The sequence below is a fragment of the Galleria mellonella genome, unplaced genomic scaffold, assembly GCF_026898425.1.
Source record: "Galleria mellonella isolate WM207_F2 unplaced genomic scaffold, CSIRO_AGI_GalMel_v1 utg35, whole genome shotgun sequence".
Taxonomy (NCBI): Eukaryota; Metazoa; Arthropoda; class Insecta; order Lepidoptera; family Pyralidae; genus Galleria; species Galleria mellonella.
This window is the reverse complement of record NW_026442082.1, coordinates 2,858,087-2,878,285: the sequence shown is the minus strand read 5'-3', so window position 1 is coordinate 2,878,285 and position 20,199 is coordinate 2,858,087. Positions and strand designations below refer to the sequence as shown.

General features: G+C 31.8%; 1 protein-coding gene across 1 annotated transcript; it reads left to right on the top strand.

Annotated features, from left to right (window-relative positions):
- The first annotated feature begins 5,728 nt into the window (after nucleotides 1-5,728).
- LOC113514503 (cytochrome P450 4d2-like) lies at nucleotides 5,729-19,223 on the top strand. Its single transcript, XM_052896819.1, has 7 exons — nucleotides 5,729-5,813; nucleotides 6,146-6,256; nucleotides 7,415-7,600; nucleotides 13,947-14,142; nucleotides 15,244-15,395; nucleotides 16,405-16,584; nucleotides 18,956-19,223. The coding sequence occupies exons 1-7, from the start codon at nucleotides 5,729-5,731 to the stop codon at nucleotides 19,144-19,146; spliced, it is 1,101 nt and encodes a 366-aa protein (XP_052752779.1). The 3' UTR covers nucleotides 19,147-19,223.
- Nucleotides 19,224-20,199: the final 976 nt, after the last annotated feature.

Sequence of the window (20,199 nt, the reverse complement as noted above, 5' to 3'; positions counted from 1 at the left end):
TATTATAAGTTTACTATTGTAATCTTTTGGAGGAAACAATAAAGAGTATTTTATCTAACTAAGTTATCTACATAAGATCTCGTTGTTTATCGATGTATGTGTATGTGTGTGTTCATGATTGAAATCCCTTTAATTAATTTATTATAGGAACCATACTTCTAGTATGTATTAATTTTGATATATTTAGATGACAATTTTATTATAATTTATAAATAATTATAAAGTATTTATAATGAATATATATAACTTCGTGTGCAGTGTGGGATCAGTTTATTCATCGGTATTAGCAATTTATTTGAATTGTATTTTTTATATTTGTTCCATGATTGGTATTTTATATATTTTTGTCTGTCTAATATCTAAATTAAAATTAAATTACACTAATGAATCGAATGTAAACTATTGGTATATGCTTGAACTAAGATAATCTGAATTAAGATAATGTAAATCCAGTTTCATTCAATTCCGTTCGTTACACACTTTCCAATTTAGAATACTCGTATTAGGACTATGGGTTTTTTTTTATAACAAGATATTTTACTTTTAAAAGTTTCTTAAGCACACCTTATATTTTAATGTAAGAATTACTGGTTTAACTCACGTTTAATTACATCGAGAAAGATCGTCTAGTTTCAGGATCAATTCGTGATCCTTAATCATGAGCGGCTGTGACGCGAGCGCTAGCCTCGCGAGGGTTACATTAAAAATAATGTACGTATAAAAATCCCGTCGTTTATCGGTTTGTGTGTTCATCACCGAAGTCGTCGAGTCGCAAGTCAAAATGCACTTGTAAATAATATAGATTGAGAGTCAGCCAACCACAAACATTACTGACCTGCCACACTTTTGTCAATCACATGTATTATATCGTGTATTTGCATTTTATAATGAAAGTTCCGTACTCACTGTACCCTGAAACTGGTACTTTGTTAAACATCAGAGCGTATAAACCATATTGTACTATGTAATGACGGGAATAAGCGGATTTGTCTTTACTTTGTTGCCTTTCCTTGTCGATGATTTTTAAAGGACGTTTTTAAAATAACTGAAGAATTATTATGTATTAGAACTCCCTACTTGTAAAACCCATTTTTTTTTGGAAATTCCTTCTCTTTTCGTGCTGAGCAACTGTGGAATAGGCTACCTGCTAACATACAGGATAGTCCCTCCATTATTTTCTTCAAGAAAAGAAAATCTCACCTTTTAACTAATAATACATGATAATACTATGCTCTTACTATTATATGTATTATTCATATGTTTATTTGTTTATTTATTTACTTATCCACTTATCCACCTGTCCACCTATCCACTTATTTACCTATTTATATATTTATCTATTTATTTACATTTTGTGTACGTTTGTTTTATTTACATTATTTTTACCTATACCTTTCCTGCACTAGATTATCCGCCAATTAATTATATTCTCTCTAATTGCACTGGGTTGGCTGAAAGAGATCTCTTTTGGCGATAAACCCACCCTTGCTAACAAGGGAGGCTTATATTCAGTAGCGGGCAGTTAACAGTTGACACAGTAGTGATAATGAAAGTAAATTGAATATAATGTGAGATTGTGTTTCACACAAAAAACTAACTTCGATTGTGGTAAAACCAGTTATTTTGATTTAAAAACTAAATTACCGAATCGATTTTGATAAAATTTCTGTGAGACCAATCTAAAAGTATGCCTTATCAGATAAATAACGAATTTTCTAAATCGATTTGTAACTGACGGAGTTATGAGGTAACAAACATTAAAAAACAAATACCACCGACTTGAGAATACAGAAGAAGATTTTTGAAGTCAGTTGAAAATTTTTTTTTTATACAACTTAACGTAACGAAAGTGGTAACCGTCGCCTATACACATGAACAGTATCATGGACATAACAGAGTATACTGTTTCGCCCATGATACCCCCTATGCGTTGCCATTCCTAAGGACTCAGGTGTTATTCCTCCGTACCCAGTAAATTCACGCCATATCCCACCCTTCAAAACGATGCAAACACAACTGCTTCACGGTTGAAACACGAATGGGACAGAGGTACTTAAGCAATCGACTTTTGTACAAAATCTCCTTCTGGTAAATTGAGGAATTACACCTTTTATAAAGTCAATTGTAAATTAAAAGTGGTACATTCCAGTTCTTAGGTCACATCCTATTTATCCTGTTTTCATTGAGACGTCAGTACGGATTTATGAGAACTTAGTTTATGAATCCTAATTGCCTTGATTAAGCAATGCGATGCGCATGGGCAAATACTGTAGCCAACATCCGCCTTTTAATAAACATTTTTAACATTAAATTCCTACATTTTCATCAACTCTTTACAATGCATTGGTGTACTTTTACTCCACTGTCGCTTTTACGTATAAGTAAAAATGATAAGTTTGTATTTTGTGGTGTTTGTGATAACATTGTTGTTTTACCGATTGTGGCGAAACAGAAGGTTGATTCGTTTATACAGGCTGATACCGAGCAGGTACCCCGCCTGGCCATTTATTGGACACTTGTATATGTTAATAGGGAATGATGAAGGTAAATTATCTTGATATTTCTATAACAAATTTATATATTATTATATATATTAAATATTTATATATATAAGATTTATTATACAGTTACATAGTGATAGTATATAAATAAAATCTGAAATAAATATAAATATTTGTAGAGAATACAATCCCGGGATCCCGAATGACAAAGGCAAAGGGCCTTTGCATATGCTTCGTAACAATTATTGTACTTCTTTTATATTATAAGTAATATAAAAGACGTTTTTAGTAGAAGTTTAAAATAAGAACAAGATTAAAATCTTGTATTACAATTGATTAACGGTGACATAATTTCATTTTTTGCGTCTGTAGTCATTTGAAAATTATTTTTAATTATTTGTTTAAATTTATATAATAAATTTATATATAATTATTATAGCTGCATATGTGAAGTCCTGTTGCCTTTGTCATTCGGGATCTTGGAATTCTTGGGATCGTATTCTCTTAATATTTGTAACAAAAATATTTATTATAAACTGACAGCCCAATGGGTTATTTTCTACGATGTTTATATGTTTAATATTACTCGTATTTCATACTAGTACAAATTCTATGCTGTCAATTGAAAATATAATTAAAAAAAATAATTAGTCAAATAAGTGCAGTCGTTCTGAAGTGATGCGTTGACATATACTCGGCAGGTGATTTTTATTTATACAGATAAAAAGAGAAAAAAAAAATGCGCCAATTTAATCTTTATGGGGTAGAGGATAGCCTCTAGCTCAAACCTAGTTCAGAAATTTAGTATTTAGTTTCTGTATTGCATACATAGTGTGTAGTGTGAAGTGTGTATTCTATGCCGTGTGCTCGGCATAGAATACACCACTCCTTCCTTTTCCGTGGGTGTCGTAAGGGGCGACTAAAGGAAGGCAGGGGATAGGCAGCAGCGTCCCTCTTAAAACATCTCCAAAGCCTAATTGCGGTTGCTAATCCGCCTGCTAAGCGTGGCAAGTACTAGCAAAATCACACAAAAGGGAGGTTTATGTCCAGCAGTGGACAATTAAAGGTTGATATGATGATAATAATGATGATGATGATTGGATGCATTCTGTGTCGCAATGTAGATGCACTGACTTCAAAAAGGATTATATATAGATAGATAGATACTCTTTATTGCTTCCTTCAAAAGATTCCAATAGTAAACTTATTATAAATATAAATAATTACAAGAAACGATCACAATGAGAAAACAATGGGCGACCTTATCGCTAAGAGCGATCTCTTACAGGCAACCTTTGGATGGAGAGGAGTAATTATAAATAGTTTGATTATAATCATAGATAGATAGATAGATACTCTTTATTGCTTCCTCCAAAAGATTACAATAGTAAACTCATTATAAATATAAATAATTACAAGAAATAATCATAATGAGAAAACAATTGGCGATCTTATCGCTAAAAGCGATCTCTTCCAGGCAACCTTTGGAAGAAGAGAAGTAATTATATATATAGTTTGATTATTATCATAGATAGATAGATAGATACTCTTTACTGTTTCTTCCAAAAGATTACAATAGTGAACTTAATATAAATATAAATAATTAATCATGCTCATTTTTTTGCAGTTTTTCATCATTTAACGAGATTCTTTTGTATGTTACGATATACTCGTACATATTTGTCAATTCTGAATCAATTTTGAAAACTATTTTTGCAATCGATGGGGTTTACCCTCGTGTTAATCCCAAATTAATTTTGTAATAATAGACGCATGATAGTATGTTACTTACTCATACAGTTATTGTATATATTAGAGATATAAATTGATTAGGTATCTATCTATCCATGGGATATTGATTGATTGGTATGGGAATTAGATTTGTGTCAGGAAGGGGGATATTAATAAGATATTTATATATTATTGTAATAAAAATATTATACATTTCATTTTAGTCACATTGGTTTTATGTGACTAAAATCTCACCAGAGGGAGACTTTGTAGAAAAGTCGATTGCTTGGGCACCTCTGTCCTATTCGTGTTTTAAGCGTAAAGCAGCTGTGTTTGCATGGCTGTGTTTCGGTTTGAAGGGTGGGATATGGCGTGAATTTACAGGGTACAGAGGAATAACACCTGAGTCCTCAGGAATGGCAACGCATGGGGGGTATCATGGGCGAAACAGTATACTCTGTTATGTCAATGGTACTGCTCATGTCTATAGGCGACTGTTACCACTTTCCATCAGGTGGACTGTAAGTTTGTTTGCCATTCTAAGTTGTTTAAAAAAAATATGTGTGTAAAATGTCGTGTAGATGAATGTGTTTTACAAAAAAAGAACTATTATTAATGATGTGGTTAGAAAAAAAAATTATAAAAATATAATTGAAGATTTATTATATATATTAGATTATATTCCAAAAAAAAGTCGACTTCAATTGTGACAAAATTATTTATTTTGATTTTAAAACTAAACTACTGAATTTTATCACAATCTGTGATAAAATTTCTATGATACTGATCTGTAAGTACATCCTTTTAGATAAAAAGAATTTTCCAAATCGATTTATATCTGACGGAGTTATGAGGTAACGAACATATAAAAAAAATACAATCGAACTGAGAACCTTCCTCTTTTTGAAGTCGGTTAAGAATATTTCTTTTCCGTAAATAAATAGATGTGTGCACATAATATATGGATTTAATATTTTATCAATATCAGCATTGAATTGTGGCTGTAGAATGTTTTTCCTGTATCGATTTTCAGATTAGGTTTTTTTATATAATATTTTCACATATTACACATATCACGCACACATAAAAGATATATTATCTATTTTTCTATATAAATCTTTTGTATATTTCATATTTGATTTCGTACTGACATTGTGATAGCTTTCTAAGAATATGCCATTTTTCTTTAGTGGCGATATTTTATTTATTAATATCCATTTAATTAATATTTTTTTTGCATGTAATGGAATAGTAATATTTCCTATATTATGAATTTACGCTACTAAAGTACTAGGGATGACAGGTTAAAAGTTACAGGAAAAAGTTAGGTTAGTTGCATAATTTAAATGAAGTATGTACAGTACAGTATGGATGGTTTCGTTCATTCAAAATATTTGTTCAGCGACTACATGTAGGTGCTTTGTACCCTCCAAAGTACAAAGCAATTATATATATTTTTTTTGCTTATAATATTTTTTTTCTTTATTTTAGCAAAAATGAAGGCAATAAAAAAGTTCAGTAACGATGCATTGAAACAAGGCGGAATTACGTCTGTTTGGTTATTTAGTCGTTTGCAAGTTGGTTAGTAAATTAATTTTATATGTACGTTGTTTTATTAAATAGTAGACTGTAATTAAGGCTTAATTTTTTTATACCATTGAGGTGGTAAATAAACATACAGCCAGCCTGCAGGTTAATGGCTGGCTAATTATAGACACATGAAATATCAGGAGCACTGCACGTACGTTGAAATATTTGGTATGGAGAAGTATACTTATTTCCCAGTCTCGGTCATGCGAATAAAGTCGCGATTAAAAGCTAGTGTTTTAATAATTTTATTATAATTACTTGCAATATTAATTTAACAAATAACAAGCTGACCTTTGACATTTATGAATTTGTTACTATTTCAGTCATAGCGGATCCGATTTTAGCCGAAGTTGTTCTAAAGAATTGTTTAGAGAAAGACGATTTATTGGACATTCTAAAAATATTTACTGGCGGCGGCAGTATATTTGCTCCAGGTTAGTAACAATTATTGGATTATCTGTTAATACTGCTGAAGAAAATATACATTCAATGTCTGTAGTTATTGATTTGTACTGAACATAACGTAATTTATTGCTAGATACAGTATTGAAAATAATATACCAGAGGGAGACTTTGTACAAAAGTCGATTGCTTGGGTACCTCTGTCCCATTCATGTTTCAACCGTGAAGCAGTTGTGTTTGCATGGCTGTGCTTCGGTTTGAAGGGTGGGATATGGCGTGAATTTACAGGGTACAGAGGAATAACATCTGAGTCCTTAGGAATGGCAACGCACTGGGGGTATCATTGGCGAAACAGTATATTCTGTTATGTCCATGGTACTGCTCATGTCTATAAGCGACGGTTACCACTTTCCATCAGGTGGGCCGTCAGCTTGTTTGCCATTCTAAGTTGTATAAAAAAATCTTTTTATCTAAATTACAGTGCATATGTAGAATAAGGAATATGAAATAAAGAAATATGTATGCATATAAATTAAAAAGATTTTAATTTATCCATATATACATTTGGTGGAAGTACTTTCCATTAGGCTATTAGGCAACTTGTTCGCTCAATTCTAGAATTACGTAATGTTTTATTTCCAGCCAGGTAGATAAATGTACTTGAGTTAAACATGTAACTTTTGGTGAATACTGCGACGCCAGAGCGCGTGCACATATATATATATATATATATATATATATATATATATATATATATATATATATATATATATATATATATATATATATATATGATATATGGGGTACTACGTAATACTAACTTTACATATATATGATATACTCGTATAACAAATAATATAACATAAATACACATTTTGCCACAAAATGTTTAATAAAATTCATATAATTTAAAATAAATATCTAACACACGCATACTCAAACACGATTCACACACAATTTTTTCTAACTATGCTAAGACTGTTGTTGTATTATTATTTAGTATACTACTGCTTTTTTATAGTAATACTGAGTTCGTTTTTATTTAATTGTGTACTTACTTATTTTTTATTTCTGTTTCATTATTTATTTCACATTTAGAGTGTTACATGATTTATTAAATAAAATTTCTTCTATCTCTATCTATTAAGTGCAGCACAACTTTAAAAAAATGAAGCAGTGATGTCTTTCAGTAAAAATATGGAGATCTCGTCGAAGGAAAATAGTAAGGGTGTTCAATGTGAGGAATTTAAAAGAATTTGTAAAGATAATTGGTCGGCAGAGCGATGTCATGGTGAATCAACTGCGGTCGCTCACTAGTTCAGGATCTATCTCAATTGTGAAGTATTTAAAGAAGGCCTCGTTATGTACAGTATACGGTATGGACTTTTATAATATTTCTCATTGGATATTGTTAAAAACTGTTTTCATTACAAGATTAATTTAATAACCTAATGTTTATGTTTGTAGGCGACGTTTTCCATCGGACTGGCGGTCAGTTTGTTTGCCATTTCATATGAAAAAAGGGTTGGATCTGGTAGCAAAACCACGATATACTGAGTCATAGGATTACAGTACTGAGAAACAGCAACACATGAGGGGTACCGTTGCTATCGTAGTGTATCTATGTTACATGTCATGTTACATGTTACAATTACATGTCTATAAGCGATAGTTACCTTTTTTTTACCACATGCGCTGTCAGTTTCTTTATCATTCCAAGTAGCATGAAAAAATGGAGTCTGATATCTACTCTCCAAAGTTAATATTGCTTTTCTGGCACTGTAATTAAGTACTGTGACTAGTATATATTCTTAGGACTAAAGTACGATATGTCAAATATTTGTATTTAGTCTCATTTGGGTTCGCTCTGTGGCAAAGGTATTTTAGATGATTCTGTCGCGCTACCAACAAAACATTTAATCTTGCCTTTGAATACACATTCCCAGACCGATAACAACTAGATAGACTATCTCATTAAAACCTAATATATTGTTACCGCATAATTACATTATTGTTTTTGACATTACAAAGATTGACTGACAGAGAGAGAATGCATTATGTCTGCCGTTGGTATCAAACATTCTATTTTTGTAATGTGGTGAATAAAGAAAACATATTTTATTTATTTAAATAAACCCTTTTACAAAATAGCTTATGTATCTTTTTTTATATTGTAGACGTAGAAAAGGGGTTGGGTACTTTTATATGGACATGGTGGCATGATTCTTTTTTTGTGTCAGTCGCTGATTGTTGTATTGCTAAATTATACCTAACACAATTTTATTTACGACTATTCATTTTTGCTATAAATAATATTGAAACTGAGGTAATTATATAGATTAATATACAGATAAATTTATATAAATATAACCTCAAGTAACTCGACTTCAATATTATTATATTTAGGTCCAAAATAAGACTAGCTTCTTGTAAACTGATCTTACAAAATCTACTGTTCCTTATCTAAAATACGTAGCAACCAAAAAAATATACAGAATAGATCCCCAGGAATAGCCTGGGGATCTATTGTGTATATTTTTTGGTTCATCTATCATTCCCGGTGTGACATATATAAACCGCCCAGTTTCACTTCAGTGTCTTCACTCTTTCTACAACATCAGTATTTATGGTTATATTTCTTATTAGCTTTAATTAGCAATTTCATCCGCTTGATGTTCACTGACCGGGATAAAATGTAGCCTACGTCCTTTTTCATCCCATATAATACGTGTATATTTTTTTTTATGCAACTTAGAATGGCAAACAAACGGTCTACTTGATGGAGAGTGGTAACCGTCGCCTATAAACATCAGCAGCACCATGGACATAACAGAGTATACTGTTTCGCCTATGATACCCCAAGCGTTGCCATTCTTGAGGACTCAGGTGTTATTTCTCTGTACTATGTAAATTCACTACCATGTCCCACCCATCAAACCGAAACACAGCCATGCAAACACAACTGCTTCAGGGTAGAAACACGAATGGGACAGAGGGGCCCAAGCAAACGACTCCTGTACTTCTTCTCTCTTCCTGTGGTATTAACCGGATTATTCATAAAAACTAAAACCTTCTATAAATCTACTTTAAATGTAACACTGTTTTATCATTTTCTTTCAATTTCGGATTTTGTCACGCAAAAAAAAACCCCACTTAAGAAGGAAAAAGAAGGAAATTATAGGTTATAGAGGTATAACACTATAGTTCTTAGAAATGGCAACGCCTGATGAGTACTTTGGGTATCAGAGTATATTCTGTGATATCTGTAGTACTGTTCATGTTTATAGACGACGGTTACCACTTTCCATCAGGTGGGCCCTCAGTTTGTTATTCTGAGTATCATAAAAATATTCGCTATCTCCTATAGAGTTTCCCTGTTATTCTTTTTTTTTTAAAAGTAAATTTTTCCCATTTTTTTATTAAAATAATAATGAAAAATATTTATTTCAGAAATTGCATTAGGTATCCAGATACGTTCTCAAGAGGATTCGATCATTAAGGCAATTGGCAAATGTATAAGGAAGACTTGTTATTTACTCTTTCGTCCACCATTGCAATATGAATTTTTGTACAAAAACCTCCCTATGTGGTCAAAGTTTTTGACGGAACGAGATGTCATTTATAATTTTATTAATACGGTAAGTATTATATATATTTGATATTATATTTATAGAGTATAAAGTAGTAGAATAAATAAACACAACTATAACTACGCTTTGGAATCAATTTCCGGCAGCGATATTTCGGAACCGATACGACATCGTAACCTTCAAGTAAAGAGCATATTCCTACTTAAAAGGTCGGCAGCGCTCTTCAATGTCTCTCGTGTTGCAGGTGCTTACGAGTGGCGATAGTCATTTACCATCAGGTGAGACGCATGCTCGTTTACCCCTATGTTATAAAAAAAACTTTTAGACATTCGCTCTGCATGTTTTATGATTTACAAGTGACAAACAAAACAAAGGCCTCCCCAAAAGTAAGGTTTCGCCAGAAGTTGCCACGCTTGGCAGGTGGGTTCGGAATCACAGACTTTGGTTATGTTCTAAAAGGGACGCTGCTGTCCATCTGTCGACTATTAAGTTCCATTATTTGGCCTATTCTATGCAGGAACCACACGTCAATAGGCATGTAGATAATCTAATTATTCCAAAAAATTTTATTGATGTATTCTACTATTATAAGACGATACTTTTCAATTGTGAGCGTACGGCTGACTGTCTAGTTCCTCGACTTATTAATGAACTACCCACCGATGTACGAGATAATATTACTATGAGCAACATCAAATGTAAATGAAAACGATACTTCTTGTATGATTTTAATACAATTTAAATAATTTGAATGTCTATCTATCCATTTAAGAGCTGCGCTCTTGTCGGTGGAATATAATTTTCACCTCTTCACCTCTTGATACGACACGACACCAACTCCTTCCTTGATCTGCCTGATGTAACTATGTCTCGGTCTCCCTTTCCCCCTTCTTCCTTCTATCTTACCTTCTATTATAATGTTCATAAGTTCGTCGTGTCGTATCAAGTGTCCTAACATTTTTCCCCTTCTGTCCTCAATAGTTCTAATCATTTGTCTTTTTCCTTAACCCTAAGCAGGACCTCCTCATTGCTAATTCGAATGTATCTAGTATTAATATAAACCTACGTGGTTGGTATAATTTCTGTACTTTTATATTTTTATTGATAAAAAAAAAAATGTTGGTGTTTTTGTGTTTTTTTTTAGGAGTAAAATGTACTTATTCATATTACATCAATGATGACTTGGGGCCATTATTTAGTACTCCATGGAGTAAGCTTTTAGCAGTGGATATTGAATTACCGAAATTACGATAGCGACGTGAAAGTTTTGATGTTGTTGTGAATTTTTAATGTTGAATTTGGTCGAACGTTTTAATGGTTCATATTTTATGTTCCGTCTTTCCCTAGTGTCTAGGGACTGTAGTATCCTCAATTAAAAAAAAAAAAAAACTAACAGCCAGAGTTTTTTTACACAACATTTACGAAACTATACCTAGATATTTTTTTATTTAATATATAGTGAAACAAATCAATGATATTAAATTATAAATAATATAAAATTTGATAATAATAATAAAAAAATCAATATACTTTTTTCTTTTTTTTTTGTTATTCAACTTAGAATGGCTAACAAGCTGACTGCCCACCTGATGGAAAGTGGTAACCGTCGCCTATAGACATGAGCAGTACCATGGACATAACAGAGTATACTATGTCGCTCAAGATACCCCTCACGCGCTGCCATTCCTAAGGACTAAGATGCTTCTCTATCCTGTAATTTCATTGTTATTTTTTAGACTGAAACAAAGCCATGCAAACGCAACAGCTTCATGGCAGTAACACGAATAGGGCAGAGGTATTCAAGCAAACGTCTTTCGTGCAGTCTTCCTTTAGTAGTAGCTATAGTAATTAAAAGAGAGTCGTAGACCTCCCTGTTACAAATTAACCATATGACTATAGTTAAGTACATACTACATACTAGTTATCCGACCCAGCTTTGCTCGAGTAGACAGAATTTTCGACAATCAATACATACAATAAAAAAAGTTCCAGCCAATTCAACTAATCGAACTATGAAATAATCATAGCATATTATATGTGATTCTTTAAATTGATATAACTTTTTTTATTTATTAATGACCGATTGAAATAAAATAAACGCTATGTATTGTGTGAAGCAAGCCGCAACATATTAGTGAAAATCGTATATAAATCGGTTAAGCCATTTCTGAGATTATCTTGCACAAACGTACAGACAAAGAGGCAAAACTTTTAAAAATCATTGTTTTGGGTTCTATTTCATTCATAAAGCTCTCCTATATTAGATTTTTTTATATATCTTCCATGTACAGACAGCGACCAGTTACGATTTTATTATATACTAGCGGCCCGTCTCGGCGTCGCACGGGTGGACATTTTTAACATTTCCCGTCACTCCTCTGCTCCTATTGATCGTAGCCTGATGAAAAGTATACTATAATCTACCCAGGAGTATGAAGAATAATTGTACCAAGTTTCCTTAAAATCCGTCGAGTAGTTTTTGTTTCTATAACGAACATACAGACAGACAGACAAAAATTTTACTGATTGCATTTTTGGCATCAGTATTGGTCACTAATCACTCCCCGATAGTTATTTTGGAAATATATTTCATATACAGAATTGACCTCTCTACAGATTTATTTATTATAAGTATAGATATATATATTGAATAGAATAGGCGTCGGTATTTTAAAATTTTCCAAAATCGGAGCCCCACTACAAAGTCATCTCTCAAATCCGCCAATGACTTCATAATACGCTTTCAAGAAAATACGAATTTCCCGGAATATCGACTTATTGAGACGCTTACCTTTAATTGCCTTGTTCATAAACATATTTACCTTTGATCCTCAAAGAAGTTAGTACCTTATTCAATTACAAAGTAAAAATTTTGAAATTAATTCCAAGACATTCATATAAAAATGAAGAATACTTTCTGAATATTTCCTTAAATGATTGAATTTACTATGTTTTAATATATGCCACTGTTACTATGCATAAGGAAATTAAACTATTTTTATGTTTATGCATCTCTCCACTGCTGAACATATTTTAATGTATTGTGGAGGTTTAAATATAGTAAGGTTGATTGGGACATGCGGAAAAAGTAGCTAATAAGTGGACAATAAAAGAGGGAGACTTTGTACAAAAGTCGATTGCTTGGGTACCTCTGTCCAATTCGTGTTTCTACCGTGAACCAGTTTTGTTTGCATAGCTGTGTTTCGATTTGAAGGGTGTTATATGGCGTGAGTTAACAGGGTACAGAGGAATAACATCTGAGTCCTCAGGAATGACAACACGAGGGGTATCATAGGCGAAACAGTACACTCTGTTATATCCATGGTACTGCTCATGTCTCTAGGCGACGGTTACCACTTTCCATCAGGTAGGCCGTTAGCTTGTTTGCCATTCTAAGTAGTATAAAAAAAAAAAAGATATAAAATAGAACATGTACCACAATAGGTCGACTGATCTACTATAATCATATAGACAATGTATTGTTTGAGGGAATAACAAGTTTCCGAGACCAGTATAATATAATACTATAATTATATCAATAATTTATACATTACATAATACCTTATATAAAGGTGAATAAAAAATAATAAAAAAAGAACAGGATAAAGGTGAAGATACAAATGTGAATAAACATATAAGAGATAAAGATGAAAAAAAAATTATTGGCATTTAATTTTAATCGTAAAGAACCTCGCGTGAATATAGATAAAAATGGAATACAATCAGACCACTTTAACTACTTGATATCTAGCATAACTATTGCAATATTAACATGCAAAGAGATAAAAAGAAATCAAAATCATCTGTTAATTGTTATAACAAATATTTTTTATTTCCAGACGGTTTTATTAAAACAAAAAACTAGAGAAGTTAATAATAACAATACAGTAAAATGTGGATATCTGTCGAATAATGATAAACAAGGTAATTATTTCATATTTTTTTTAATTAGAGTAATTTATATAATCTGGTTGGATTATGTTATTGAACAATTGATTTACATTTTCTAGTAATAAACTTAAAATTTCAATGTTTGAGTTATATGTTTTTACAAATAAAACGATTCTAATTTTTATACTTTGTAAATTATTTGTAAGAGATAAAATATATAATTAAAATAAATTAATTTCAGATTTAGTAGAAAAAAATCCAACTGTTGTGGATATACTTATGAAACCAAACTATGCTGGGATGTTGAGCGACGTTGAACTTTGCGAAGAGATCCTTGTTATGATTTTCGCTGGCACTGAAACTATGAGTATTGCTCTATCACTCGTATGTGTGATGCTATCGAAATATCCAGATGAACAGGAGCAAGTATATCAGGAGTACGTACAAGAAGTGTGAAAACACTAGAGTGCGCCTTTGTACAAAGTTAAATTTGTTAATCTTATCGCCAAGCAGCAGCAAAACTGCTATAAAATGTATATAAGAGGGACATGCTGTTTGCATTATTATATATTACTAGCTGACTCGGCAAACGTTGTTTTACCATATACATTATTTTAAGATCTATATATGAAAACTTCTCGTACTACAGTTATAATTTTCGATTGCCATTATGCAACCCCTTTTCAGAATATAAAAATCGCGATTAACAAATAGGGGTTGATCGTAAAATGGTAAAAATTTTAAGCTGTATGTATTTTTCAATGCTTAGTCATAATAAAATAAAAATAAAAAATTTTGCCAAAAAAATTAAAAAAAAAAATTTTAGGGGTGGGTCTCCCTGATCATTGAGGGGTATAAAAAATAGATGTTGGCCGATTCTCAGACTTACCCAATATGCACACAAAATTTTATAAAAATCGGTAGAGCCGTTTCGGAGGAGTTTGGTAACAAACACTATAACACGAGAATTTTATATATAAGATTTCATAGCAGTCAAAACACTGTGTACTGGTGGAAACTTCTATCTAACATTAGTCTACAACACATTAGTGATTCCCCTAACATTGCAAGTGTTTATGGTTTGCGATTGCCCCTTACTATTAGGTAGACCATAAACTTAATCGCCAATCTTGTTATAACAAGGAGTCTTTCCTTATAAGGAAAGACAGTAAAAATAAATTGGACAGGACTGTACACGTAAGTGTAGGTAGGATGAGAGGCATAATTCTACTCGTTATCCGACCTGGAGTTGATTATTCCCTTCTTTTGGTGATTATGGATGTCAATTTGCTTATGTTTCGTCAAGCCTATGTGTCTCTAAACGACTTTGTACCTTTTGGATTATTTAGACTACTGAGATTTTTTAGGAATAATAAGGAGAAATTAGTTGCACCGACAAGAGGAAACTCTTAAATGAAAAGAGAAAGAGAAGGAGAAATAACTTACAATGTTGTTGGTGATAAATTCAAGCTCAATGTCATTATAATCGATGGCGATAGTAAAATATAAAAGTTTAATTTCATCACAATTTCTTATAGAATAAAAGAAGTTTTCGGTGATACAAACAAACAACCCACAACAGTTGATTTGCAACGTCTTAAATATTTAGAGGCAGTAATAAAAGAGACATTGCGATTATACCCACCAGGACCAATTATCATGAGGAAAACCGACAAGGATATAATTTTACGTACGTATAATATACATATTTAATTAATATTAATGTATTTTAGTGCATTGATACCTATATATTTTAACAATTAGCGATACAGATTTTTGGGTAACCTAGAGACTAAATGAAATATGAGTTTACAACAACAATAACCGCGTTGTCTAAATTAATAAATTTTATATTAAATTTTAGATGTTTGTGATTTAATTAATTCTCTAATAACATTAATTCTCTGTTCATTGTAAACCTAAATTTATTAGAAAGTAGAATTCTTACATTATTAAAAGAGTTCTGTTTTGTTTTTCATTCCGGGTTTATCCATTTCCGAGTAAGTCTTCAAAGTCCCTCTAATTGATTCAATTCTTGGTCATAAGTCTTTTCGGTCTTGAGTTCTTGCTTGTTTTGGTAATGTCATCAGTTCAGCACATGAGTTGTTTCTCGATTTTTTTCCGCTAGTTCTTGATCTCCATTGCAATCTGTTACGAGTATCTTATGAATGAAATGAAAAATTACTTACATAGTAAATATTATGTCATCTGCACTAATATATTATCAAATGATAGCTTAATATAAGGACAAATATACAAAAAAATCTAACAAATTGAGAATCTCTTCTTTTTGAAAGTCAGTTAAAAGTATTATTATCGGCTACAGTTTTAAAAACAAGTAAATTTTTATAAACTACTTTTTACGTGAGAATTCAAGAAAGAAAACCAAAGAAAAAGACTTTATATTTTATAATTTCTAAAAATGATTGTTTTAGCTTCTATTGTTCTTATAAAGAATCCTTCTTAATACAATAAAATAGAACAATAGAATCTTCTGCCAATTTTTCTTTTATATCTCCCATGTACAGATACCGTCTAGTTGCAATTTTATTGTCTTAGTAAGTTAAGAAGTAGTAAATCAGTTTAATAAAAATCCAATACATCCTCCACATTCCCTATAGCGATATCACTGAGTACGTATAACTTTGTCTAGACAATAGATTATCAAAGTGGAGATTCGTGTTTACAATTTATTGCAGCATCGGGAATCAAACTCGTAAAAGGCTGCGGTGTCGTTATCAGCGCTTGGGGAATTCACAGAAATCCAGATTATTGGGGTTCAGATGTGGAAAAATTCAGACCGGACAGGTTCCTTGATAAACCACCTACACATCCGGCGTCATACCTGCCTTTTAGTTATGGACCCAGAAATTGTGTTGGTAAGACAAATTTACATCCATAAATAATATATATATAAAAATATATATATATATATATATATATATATATATATATATATATATATATATATATATATATCTATAATTATATCCTTTTAGATGAAAAAAAATCCGTTATCGATTTAGAACTGACAGAATTATTCAGATTCTTCAATTGCATTAAATAAGTAAGGTAACAAACATGAAAACATACAATTAAAGTGTGAACTTCGTTCTTTTCGAACTTGGTTGAATAGAATATACTAAGAGTACTTAGAATTCACATCTCTGATAATCCAGACAGTCGTAGACAAGAAATTAGTACATATTTAAAATGGTCGTATATAGCCATATATATCTTTGTAAAAAAAGGAGCTCAAATTAAAGCGCATTTATATTTTGAATCAATATTCAAATCTCGTGTTCCATTACAATGCAATAATCGCTATAATTTTGGCATTGCCGTGTGGTCCCGGTGTAGAATGAATGACTCCTTCCTTTCAAGTGAATGTCGTAAGAGGCGACTAAGAAAACATAATGGTCAAGTAATAAGCAGCAGCGTCTTTCTTAAAACATCACCAAAACCTAACTGCGGTTCCCAATCTACGAGTACCAAGCGTGGGAACTATTGGCATAAGGTTTATGTTATAGTTAACGACTGAAATGATGATAATGAATCGAAATTTTAAAAAAATAGTAATAATCATGAAATATAAAAATCGTAAAAAGAGAATGCCAGGAATTGTTCGGAATATACGATTACGATACAAATATGTATTTGGTAAACGGATATCCATGTACATATTCAGACTAACATGCAAATTAGTTGAAATTATTCATTCATGTATATCTAATTATGAGTATTAATCATTTAAATTTGCAATTTATTAGGAAATAATGTTTTTGGTCATTCGTGTAAGTGTTATTTATTACAATTGCGAATATCTAAAAACAAAATCTTCGCAATATTATTTACTTATTAGCTTTTACCCGCGACTTCGTCCCCGTGACCGGATAAGTTCAATGACCGAAATAAAAAGGAACCTACGTCCTTTTCCATTCCATATAATACGTGTATCATAATTATCCGGCGTTTATGTAGTTTTTTCATCAGTGAAATGTAGCATTTTGTTTATTGTTTTTGTATAAAAATAATCTTCTCTATTGTGTTAGAGAAATGCGTGTCAAAAACCATAGTAATATTCGGCATATTATGCTCTACCACTTCGAGAAAGGATAGAAAGCAGAACAGTTATTTCGCAATTTTAACGAACTCTTTGGTAAAGAAATAAACAGCAAAAGTCAGTGTAGGGAGTGGTTCGCCCGTTTCAAATCAGGTGACATCAGCTTGGAGGATATGTCAGAAAGAGGTCAGCTATCGAATTTCGCGACGATCAGGCTCTTCTAGCAGCCGTGAAAAAAGACGAGAGTCTGACAACACAAATGCTAGTTGAAGACATCGATGTCAATCAATACACGGTCGTTCGTCACCTCAAAAAGCTTGGCAAGTATGGAAGATCGCTGAATGGGTCCTTAACGAGCTCTCCGACAACAACAGAGCCGAAATTTAAAAATGTTGCGTAAAATTACCTTAAATCACAAAATAATCGACAAAAATCATAAATTTTGATTCTAACGCCATCTACTATTCGCTGTTTAATTTTGTTTTAGTGACCAACCACCCTAAAATAAGATGTGGTTCGGTTATACGGCAATATTTGTCTCCTTCTAAATTTGAATGCAGTGTATTTTATAAAGACTATGGTATTACTCATGTATATAAGCGACGGTTACCACCCACCAACAGAGGGGCTGTCGCCTTGTTCGCCATTCTAAGTATCATAAACAAAATTTGTTTTGTTAATCCTTACATTAATGGTTGTTGTTGTATCCGCCATTAATTATCCATTGCTGAAAATTGCCTCTTCCATTAAGGGGTTTTCCAGTAGTTGCCAAGCTTGGCAGGCGGGCTAGTAACCGCAGTTTGGTATTTGATAGTTTTAAGAGGGACGCTGCTGCCCATCTCTCTACCATAAGCTTTCTTAGTCGTCTCTAACGATACACACGGGTAAGGATGAGATGGCCTATTTTATACTGAGGCCTACATGGCTTCATTAATGATTAGAAATTAATTATTAATCTAAGTATTAGTCATATTAAAACAGTTGAAAAGATTTGGATGAAATAAAGAACAAAAAAGACCTATCATAGGTGCTAATTATGAAGAGTATAGTCGCATTTACTGAGTTGTTAATAAGAGATGTTTAGCATTACTATATCCAATTATTCAGGGTTAAACTTCGCTTTTCCTATGTAAGGTAAGGATAGTAGAGAGACTATTAGTCGTTTACATAATTTCATTTAATTACAGGGCAACAGTACTCACTATTATCAATGAAGACGACTTTATCAACACTTTTACGGTATTACCGTATATTGCCAGAGGGCGCTCGTGTATCGGAATCCCAAAACGCTGTGAAGGACGAGCAACAATTACGTGTTAAATACAATGTTATATTGAATCATGTTGACAACTATGTTGTCGAATTAGTAGCTCGGTAATAATTCTCTAATAGGTTACTAGAATAATTATTAAAAGAACAAGCAATCTATCCTGGTTCGCGTATGGGTAGATAGTAAGTGTGGGTAATATATAATTATATTGTATTGTAAAATCTTTATTATACATAATTCACATTGAACACTGATAAATGATTTAATATACAATAGCGGACTTATCCCATAAAGGGATCTCTTACAGTCAACCTTTGAGAAGCTGAAAGAAAACTGTAGAATGTATAAGGGTAATGACCGTACAATTAAAAATAAACTAAATAATATCCAGTAAAAAAATTAAATATATATAATGCAATAAAAACAGCTGTATATACCTACATATGTAAATAATAAAAGTACATGAATAATAATATAACATTGAAAATGAAAATGAAAATGAAAAATATTTATTTCGTAACAAAATTGATACAATACTAAGATCGTTGTTGTGACCTTCTAGTAAGTGTTATCACCTGTATCAGAAGGTCACGCTCCTCCATAACCATGCAAATACATAAATCATAGTACCATGAAATTAAGACATAAACATTATCTAATATTAGTAATAAGTATATCTAAATGCATGCATGCGTGTGTGTGCATGCATACATGTGTGTGATGTGTGTGTGTGTGTGTGTGTGTGTGTGTGTGTGTGTGTGTTTATGTATGCGTGCGTGTGAGTGTATGTGTGCATGTACGTGCGCCATGTACCAACTGTTGTGTGGTGTGTATGTTGTATGAGTGTTTGTGTAGTTTTACGCTAATCTGTATTGTTAAGATTTTTTAAAAAGTAACTCATCAATATTTTAATATTTAAAAAGTTCTTCTGTTTCGTGGTAATTTAAAGTTTTTAACCATTTAGTAATTACATCTTTACAATCAAATTTGTTTAGTTTATAGATATTTAATTTATTATTTAATAACTTGTATAAATGTGTTGATTGTTTACTATATTGTCGCATAGCAAAACTTGTCCTAACGTTATTTTCCATCAGAGTTATGTTTTTCCTACGTTTTAATAAATAAGAAAAGTCTAGTCCTACACTTTTGTGTCTTTTT

What these genes read in the sequence shown, in the direction of transcription:
- LOC113514503 (XM_052896819.1), top strand. Translation starts at nt 5,729, where the DNA reads ATGAAGGCAATAAAAAAGTTCAGTAACGATGCATTGAAACAAGGCGGA. An exon ending in CGACAAGGATATAATTTTAC is followed by an intron (nt 15,396 to 16,404) that starts GTACGTATAATA and finishes AATTTATTGCAG; the next exon opens with CATCGGGAATCAAACTCGTA. An exon ending in TGGACCCAGAAATTGTGTTG is followed by an intron (nt 16,585 to 18,955) that starts GTAAGACAAATT and finishes ATTTAATTACAG; the next exon opens with GGCAACAGTACTCACTATTA.